Here is a 9,368-nt window from a genome sequence, read left to right on the forward strand (position 1 = left end):
AAAAAAACCAAAAAAAAGTCCAAAAAAATGAAGAAGAAAAAAAGCTCAAGTTGGGCCTCAAAAACGGGTTATTTGCGTAAATAATCTTGGGCACAGATTATTTAAATAAAAAAAATTTGATATATTTTATAAAAAAAAAAAGTCGTTAGACTGTTAGTTATAATTTGGCTTTTTCAAAAACAAAACTGAATACAAAAAAAAATTGGGCCAGTCAAAGTCGCCATTTTGAAAAAAGTCAAACTATCACATGCATTTATGAGTGGGACACCTATTGCAAACGTGGCGAAAACTGGTTCGATTCATGGACGTGTCAGACACAGAACTCAATGACGGAAATAACCTCGGTTGCAGCGAAGTTCGAGACCGTACGAGACAGGGACAAAACCGTCAAAAGATAACAACTTCCGCAGTGTCGAAACCGTTGGGAGGGAAAACGGAAATTCTTGTCCCTTCTCCAAAAACAACACACCACTCAGAATCAGCATTTTCTTTGTAGTGACAACTTAGAGAGAGATTCGCACAAAAGGGTTCCAAAAAGTGAGGTTTTGTGTCTACAATGATCGCATGGACGAAGCAGTTGAATGCTGCATTTGGGACTTCGTTTCTTTGGCTGATTTGCTTGATCTACTTCACCCAGGTTTCAATTCTTCACGTTTAGTTTGCTTTTGATTTAAATTTTAAATCTTTTCGTCGAACCAATGGTGGTTTTTTCCCCCTTTTGTTTAAGATCTGATTTTGTTAGGATGGCTCATGGGTGTTATTGGTCCATTATTTGTTTAGTCCTTTTTCTATGCATAAAATTGCTCTGAATCAGAATGAATAGTTTTTTTGCTTCCTTATTTCTTTGTACATTTTCTGAGAAATTTAGATACTTTAAGTTTATCAGCTGATAGTTATTAGATTGATAAAATTGATGCCTTTGCCTCTTTGTTTTATCCTTTCACTTAATTAATGCAGGGTTTTAGGTCTTTTGTATGGACAGCGATTTCTTATCAGCTTAAAGATAATCTTAAGTTATCACCATCAGCTTCCCAATTTGTGTTTTCGGTAGCATTTTTCCCATGGAGCATTAAACCGTTATATGGGTATGGATCATTTTTTTTAATTGATTAAAATACAGGGAGATTTGTGCATGCATACAAAGTACAAAACCAACATACGTATATCTTAAGGTAGACTTGCAAATTATATCGGCCTGAACAATTATAATGTGATGGTTTTTTGTGCTTATGTTTCTTATTGAACATGATTCTATCAGAGTTTTCAGTTTCCTTATGTAAGTACTGAGAAGTGAGAAGATATGGCAGAATGATAGAAGTTATTTTTTGATTTTAAGTAATGAAAAAGGAAAAGGAGATGGAAAAGTCTGAGATCAAATCAAATTATATACCAGTAGTTCCTTCTAGTATATGTTAAAATTATTTTTCATTGTCATTAAAACAAGCAGGCAGGGTTTCAAAATGACAGATATTCCCATAAAATGGGAAAAGAAAAGTTGCATAAATGCAAAAGAGAATGCAAGACCCTAAAGTACCTCTGGATGAATAAATAACTTCTTAATTCAGCATGAAAAGTAGCTGCATAAACAGAAATTTTACTATTACTATATACAACTCTCCAACCTACATGTGTTGACTTTTAAAAGCTCTTGCTTAATTTGTGTAGTTTTTTTTTGAGTACGTGTATCTGTATCGTTTCTTCACTAAATAAATTTTATACCACCTTCTTGTAATCTGATTTGGTTACTGATACACAGAATACTTTCTGATTGCATTCCAATTAAAGGAAGAAAGCGGATTCCCTACTTAGTGATTGCCACTGTGCTCTCCCTAGTGCCATGGTTTATTTTAGGATTAGTTTCAACTTTGAGGGATTCAACATGGCATCTTATGGTATTGTTGACTGCACAAAACTTGGGCTCAGCAATGGCAGATGTTGTTGTTGATGCAATGATAGCTGAGGCAGTAAGATATGACCGGTATGTTTGTAACATGAGTTACTGGTTCTCATTTTCTTCAGCAAACTTCATATTGAACAATATTCCTGCATGTTGATATTGTTAATAATGCAAAAATATTGGATAGCAATTAAGAAAAATGCAGAAATAAAAAGATGCACAGAACATTCGAATAGTAGTTTATTTTTTTTAGCCTATTTGTACTTTCTCATTCTTTTGAACAAGAATGGAGGATGAAATCAAATGCTGTGTGTTCAATGGTGTACATGTTGATTCTTGATCACTGAAAAGCAATGAAAAATTGAAAAAGAATGCGGAACAAGAGAGAGTATTGTATGACTTTTAAATATCAAACAATTTCCTTCAGTTATTTTTGTTTTTTAAGTTCTAGTGTTTAACATTTTGAGCTCCTTTCTAGTTGTCTGCTATCCTGTTCATGTTTTCATTTACAAGACATTGTGAAATATTTTTTTATTCTTTTGGCTCAAGAAATTTTTGTTTTGATTTGTGATACCAACATAAAATGTTAGTCTTCTCACTAGATAATTGAATTCAGTAGAATTTGTTCTTTCTGTGAGCATATGAACTTCCAATCTATCGATATGATGAATTAAAGAAGGCTGTTCCTGACACTGGGTTAGTTAACTTTGTAAATTTGTTGATAACCTTTTAACTTAGCCTTATTTCAGTTATTAGGCCCATAAATAAGGTTTAACCTTTGGTGTGACTCTGTACTATGAACTGTGTTCATCTAATCTTTGCTGAATGCTTCTTTAACACTGATTAAGTACTTGTATTGTTGGTCAGGGCCTCATTTGCAGGAGATCTCCAGTCAATATCCTGGTCTTCTATGGCTTTGGGAGGAATATGTGGGAGTTTGTTAGGAGGATATGCACTATCCAATTTACAGATAGATGCTATTTTTCTTCTATTTTCTGTATTACCATGCATACAGTTAGTATCATGCTGTTTTGTGGAGGAGAACTCCGTAAATAGCAAGGTTACACCAGAGGATTCAATTGTAAAGGATTCTCATATGAATGCTAGTACTCTAGATGAAGATAGTCCTTTAACCAAAAAGTCCCACAGCAGCACAAGAAGAAGAAAGAAGGGAAAAAAGAATGCAAAAGGTAGAGCAGTAAATAGCAGCAAACCAAAGATTTCTAAGAAAGGAGACTCCCTTGTACTTAAGTGGTTCCGTTCTTTGAAAGAAGCAATTTATGATTTGTGTCGAGCATTTAGACAGCCAATGATTTGGAGGTAACTAAAGTAACATGTAAACATTATATACTGTGTAGATATTTTCAATTTTAGTTATATACCTTTAAGATTATGGATGATTCGTTATTGAAATCACATCTCCTATTTGAGAGTTTTATCTATCTGTATAATAAATAACCTGTATCCTGAATCCTCCAACTTGTTCCTTAAAGATGGTATTTTGGCTACTAAACATGTTCTCCCTAGTTTTTTGCAAGTTGCCACTTTCTAACTACATAGACATGAAAGGGTTTTTAGGCAAACTGAAACCAATTGAAACTATTTTCTCCAACTTTAGGAAACCAAAATTCTTTAATATCTAAAGAACCTAGTAATCTGTACATGGTAATCTGAATTTATTTCTTCACAGACTAATTATAACTAATGTTGCTGAACACTAACCAAAACATCTTTTACATATTTAAGCTTTTGTTTCTTACACTCCTCTGAATGTGTGTTTGTGTGTATGGCCTTACAGTGTGAAGCTAAATCATTTCATGCATATGCTGTAACATTGTCATTGGTTACTAATAATCTTTGTTATATGTTGGTAAGTGCAGACCTATGTCTTGGTTTTTCATTGCCCACGTTACCATTCCGAATCTTTCAACCGTCATATTCTACTACGAAACTGAGGTTTTAAAGCTAGAAGCATCTTTCCTTGGGACTGCACGGGTTGTTGGTTGGTTGGGACTTATGCTGGGAACCTTCATTTATAATCGTCACCTAAAGTATATGACCCTACGAAGAATCCTCATGTAAGCAGCTAAGGATTATTTTTTCTTTGGTGGATGGTTACCTTGTGCATATTTAATATACTGACATGTTTTCATCCTGATTGCAGGTGTGCCCATATTGGGTTGGCCTTCTTGAATCTTCTGCAGATTGTGGTAGTGTCTAGGAAAAACATTGCGTTTGGTGTCTCAGACAAGATTATGGTGCTTTTTAGCTCGGCTCTTGTTGATGGAATCAATCAATTCAAGTTTGTGATTGCTTCTTTTAGATATTGCTTCTCTTTTTATTTAGTTAAAGATGTGCATCGTTGCATACTTGGATAGGTGAAAGATATTTCCAAGAAAAACATATAAATAAGCATGAAAAACAAGTTATTTTTGAATTTAATTAGAATATACAAGCAATATAAATGTTTTACACCGTAATTCAATCATAGATTGACATATAATTAAAAATTATTTACTTTTGAAATAGTTACTCTAGTCATATCTTGGGAAATCTATAATTGGTTGACGGTGTTAAAATCTTTTACTCACAGTATATCAAAATTAAACTCTTTATTTTATTAAATATTCACTCCATCATCATCTCAAAATAGAGATGGAAACATATGTTGTGGATACTGGAATGATCTTTCTATTTTTGTTACATTTAATAACAAGTTAATATTTTTAATTCCTCAAGTTTATCACTACCCTGGATTCATCTTTACCATGCACACCTAAATAGACATTACAAGTGTAGAAGGCCTTCTATGATTGTGCATTAGATCTGCATTTATTTGCAGGAAGCATAATGATATGAACCATATTTTGTGTTACACCCTTGGTTCCAATTATTGACCATTTACTTTTTCTGTGAAAAAAACTGCAGGTTTATGCCTTTCCTGATCTTATCTGGACAGCTATGCCCCCCAGGAATTGAAGGGACTTTATTTGCCCTTTTCATGTCAATAAACAATCTGGGAACCACACTAGGCTCTTTTGTGGGTGCTGGCTTGGCTTCTGTATTGAACATTGATTCAGGATCATTTGACAATCTTCTCTTGGGTATCATAGTTCATGCCTTGTGCAACTTCATCCCAATTGCTTTTCTGTTTCTGATACCAAAGGAAGCTACAGGTTCATCAACATAGATTATGAGACTAGTACTGCCATATTGGTTTTGGCTTTGCTTCATTAGTTTTTCTAGGCCTACCATAGTTGATATTTTACACTTGTAAACGGGAAAATTTTAGAGGAAATGAGGAACTTACATGGAAAATTGGAAAGGTGGTTGACACACAATTTTGTTATTATTATTATTATTTTTATAAAAAAGATTGATGATGAATGAAGCATACTATTATTCACTATTAAGGTCTTGTGTAATGCGTTGCTCCACTAAACTATCATATTTCTCATTTTTCGAATTCACGAGTTGTAATTTTAGAGTACAAAATTATATATCTTTTTATAAAATGAAAAAACTGTATCAACTTAAACTAATGTCAATGGGCGAATCAAAAGATAGTAAGTTTGGCTTTCAGTTAATGCCCTCAATATCATTAGCGTAAGAAATGCAATGCGATTTTTATTAAGAAATAGGAAAAAATGAAAAAAAATTCAGCAGAAGCCACTCTTTATATCAAAGCCTGGTTTCGATCCAGGGACCTGTGGGTTATGGGCCCACCACGCTTCCGCTGCGCCACTTTGATTGTTGATAATAGGCTATCACTAATAATAAATAGTCTATACCGATCTCCACTATTGACTTCTTATGGGCTTAATACTACTGGTGTTGGGCCATTGATACAAATTTTGTAATGCCTGGATTCATGTAATACATAGTCCATTTCATTTTTAGATATTTTATAAAATGTATGTTACCAAAGTTTTCAATTCATTGCTTAGGTAAAGAATTAAATTGAATGAATTATATATATATACATTATAAGACTTTTATTTTATTATTCTCATTCAAACGTTTTGTTGGAATTTGTAGAAATTATTTATTTATATAAACTAAAAATAGTATGTAAACTTTCATAATCAAGTATACCTAAAACTGAATTTAGTCTCTATTGAATTTTTAATTAGAATTTAAGTTATCTCCTTTTATAAATAATAATATATTATTATTATTATTATTGTTATTAATATCATAAAATAATAATAAAAACATTAAATATATAAAACTACGAGTCGAAGTTTATAATTATGTTAAATATTTTGATGTAAAAATTTTATTATTCATAATAATCTTATCTGATTCAAGTGAGATATTTTTTTATGAATGATGAAATGATACTTTTTAAAAAAGTATAAAATAAAAAACTTGTATTCACTTGTAATGTGTTTGGATGAATTAATTTAATTGAATAGTTTATATTTTAATTAAATTAAAATATTCTACTATTAAATAAGTTTTTTGGATAAATTATTTAAAAAGAAATTAAAATTTTGTCATTTTTTTAAAAGAATTTTAATTAACTAAATTAAAGAGTAGAATATGATTTTTCACTAATCAAAACTAACTTGGCTAAGGTGACCCTACCAACAAAGGATAAAGTTTGGTCCTTCCTACTACTCAACCGCTAATTAGTCTAGGACAAATCAATTGATACATATGTTTACAAACTCTCTTGTGGTGAAGGAACCTAGAAATTTTCCTAGGCCCTGTATGCTTTGGAAACTAGATGCTTTTGATACTTGCCTTTTTACATGTATAATTTTAAAAACAGAACCGGTCAACAAATCGAGTAGAGTACTAGATTAGTGGGTCAAAGATTGAATCGGTCTAGGGCTTCGGGGCCGTTCCGTAGGGAGACGTCGTCGCCGAGCGGGGACAAGTCTAGCGAGGAAATGGGTACTTCCGAAGAGACCTCAACCAGTGGGAGTGAAGAGGCACCGATCCGAGTCAAGCGTATTTCCAATCGGCAAAAGTATGAACCTTCCGAGGTACCTGGGTACGATTGGGTCAATGGAGAAGTGACTTCCTACTATTCTCGCTATCGAGATACCACCATGATAACCAACTTATTAGGGTACACCAAGTGTTTGTATTTCAACTCTGGCGAGAATCCGTATCCGATTGGCGTGCGCGCTTGCCGAAACAACGCATTTCCCGATCCGGACGTGGTGTGCTTGGATAACCAAACCGATAGGATGGCCTCGTTCTACATTTATGATTGCCTTTTGCGAGATCTTAAGGTGAGACTACCATTTGATGAGTTCACTATGGGAGTGCTTAAGGTCTTAAACGTTGCGCCGACCCAACTACACCCGAACAACTGGGCCCAACTTCAAGGTTTCAAGCATCTATGCCTATGTGTGAACATTAGGCCTTCACCCCTACTTTTTCTTTCTTTCTATTTGTCCCGCCCTTCAGATTTGGCCAAATGGGTGTCTCTTAGCCGAGTAGGGTCTCGGCAATTATTGGATAGCTTTACGTCGTCATACAAGAATTTTAAAGCGGGATTTTTCCGAGTGACCATTCGTCCGAACGGGAGGCGTTTCTTCTTTGGGGTCGACGATAAGAGCTTTTTTCCGTTGTACTGGACCTGTGCCCCTCGACCGTATGATGTAGTGCCGGATGAGATGCTCACAGCTGAAGAGCAAAGGGATTTGCAATTTTTACTCCAACTTCCTAGGCGCTTGCCGACTAAGTCTTTAATAAACGTAGTTGAGTCTCCCCGATGGGAGAATGATTTGATAGGTATGTAACTTTCCTATTTCGGCCTTTAAGTAAATTCCTATTGATGTTTACTTGGTTATTGGTGCAGGAATCATGGTGTCAAGTGGTGCCGATGAGTTCAACATCCGCAATCTTTTGGCTGGCCGAATGCAACAGGCTAGGGCTTCGGGGGTTGTGGGCAGTTCGGCGCTTGCCCAAACGCCTCGTCCAGAGCAAGATGACCGAACTCCGCCTACCCCGGAACGAAAACGCCTAAAGGTGAGGAAGGGGAAGGAGGTTATTCAGGAGGGGCCGAAGCGAAAAAGTAATGAGGAGAGGCCGGAAAAGACCAAGAAATCCAAGCACTCAGTGTCCTCTCCGGGCGGGACAATTATTTGTGTGCCCCTCATGCTAATGTCCAGGGCCTTTCTGAGTGAAGAAGTCACTGCCGAGTCACTGGTTCGACCAAACGCAGTCTCGGATCATGGCCGCGAGTTCCTAGGCCAGTTGGATACCATGGCCAAATGGAAATATTTTTGTGAGGTACAGTCTCGGTCGCTAGCACTCGTGCATCACCTCGCAATGGAGCCAATCGGCGAGTTGATTCAACTGAGAAAAAGGGTTGAGGATGCCGATAAGGCCACAGCCAAGGCCATGGCGGCTGCCGAGGAGGCATCAGCGAAAAGTCGCCAACTTGCAGCCGAGCTTGACGTGCAGCGGCGCAACAATGATACTCTTCGGTTGGACATGCAAAAAGCCGCGAACGAAGAAAAGCGCCGAATGGAGGAAGCTAATGCGGAACTGGAGCGGGTGAAAGAGCAAGCCAAGGAGCGTATCGTGGCCCAACATGAAGCTGGGTTTCGCCATGCTCTTTGGCAAGCACAACACTTCGGTCGCTTTAGGGAAGGTTTTGAATTTGATATGTCGAAAGATTTCTACCAAGGGTCTTTTATGTCTTTTCAGGATATGCCCGAGGGGGCTGTCCCCAACAGCGACGCGCCGAATGATGACCTCGAAGATGAGGCGATTCCAGATGCTTCGGATGGTGAGGCTGAAACCCAACAGGAAGAGCCGAACCAAGATCAAGACGGCGGGCCCGAGGTACAAGATGACCCGGGCAACAACACCGAAGAGTAATCATGTTGGGGACTTAGGTTTTTGTATGGTAGGCCGATAGAGCCGTTTTAATTTGATTGCAATTTTCTTTTGCTTGTAATGATGGCCAATAGAGCCTTTTGACGTTCATTAAATGACAAGTGCTTGTTTTTGAAGAAACTTGGAATTGGACTATGTATGACGTGCACTTTTATTTTGATTGTTTTTTTTGGAACCTAACCGGTTGTATTCTTTCGGAAGTAGTTATCCTGCGACCAAACCGAATGAGTTCATTCGGACTCGATTTTGATTTTTGATCAAAACCGAACGGGTTCGTTCGGCTTTGATTGCCTTTGGATCAAAACCGGATGGGTTCCTTCGGATTTGACTTCTTGATTCAAAACCGAACGAGTTCGTTCGGGTTTGAATGCTTTTTGATCAAAACCGAACGGGTTCGTTCGGATTTGATTGCTTTTTGATCAAAACCGAACGGGGTCGTTCATATTTGATTGCTTTTTGATCAAAACCGAACGGGGTCGTTCGGATTTGATTGCTTTTTGATCAAAATCGAACGGGTTCGTTCGGATTTGATTGCTTTTTGATCAAAACCGAACGGGTTCGTTCGGATTTGATTGCTTTTGGATCAAAACCGAACGGGTTCGTTCGG

The 9,368-nt window shown here is 36.6% G+C and overlaps 1 protein-coding gene and 1 non-coding gene across 2 annotated transcripts; one reads left to right on the top strand and one right to left on the bottom strand.

Moving 5' to 3' along the window:
* Positions 1–355: 355 nt before the first annotated feature.
* On the top strand, positions 356–5,310 carry LOC109804773 (Major facilitator superfamily protein). The gene is made up of 7 exons (XM_020366619.3): positions 356–637; positions 958–1,085; positions 1,757–1,978; positions 2,765–3,217; positions 3,778–3,975; positions 4,062–4,199; positions 4,826–5,310. Exons 1-7 carry the CDS (start codon positions 557–559, stop codon positions 5,085–5,087), a joined length of 1,482 nt encoding a protein of 493 aa, XP_020222208.1. The 5' UTR covers positions 356–556; the 3' UTR covers positions 5,088–5,310.
* Positions 5,311–5,576: 266 nt separating this feature from the next.
* Positions 5,577–5,648, bottom strand: TRNAM-CAU (transfer RNA methionine (anticodon CAU)). The gene has a single exon. It is a non-coding gene; the product is annotated as a tRNA-Met (tRNA).
* Positions 5,649–9,368: the final 3,720 nt, after the last annotated feature.

This window comes from Cajanus cajan, chromosome 2 (assembly GCF_000230855.2).
Source record: "Cajanus cajan strain Asha chromosome 2, NIPB_CcT2T_4, whole genome shotgun sequence".
In the NCBI taxonomy this organism is placed as follows: Eukaryota; Viridiplantae; Streptophyta; class Magnoliopsida; order Fabales; family Fabaceae; genus Cajanus; species Cajanus cajan.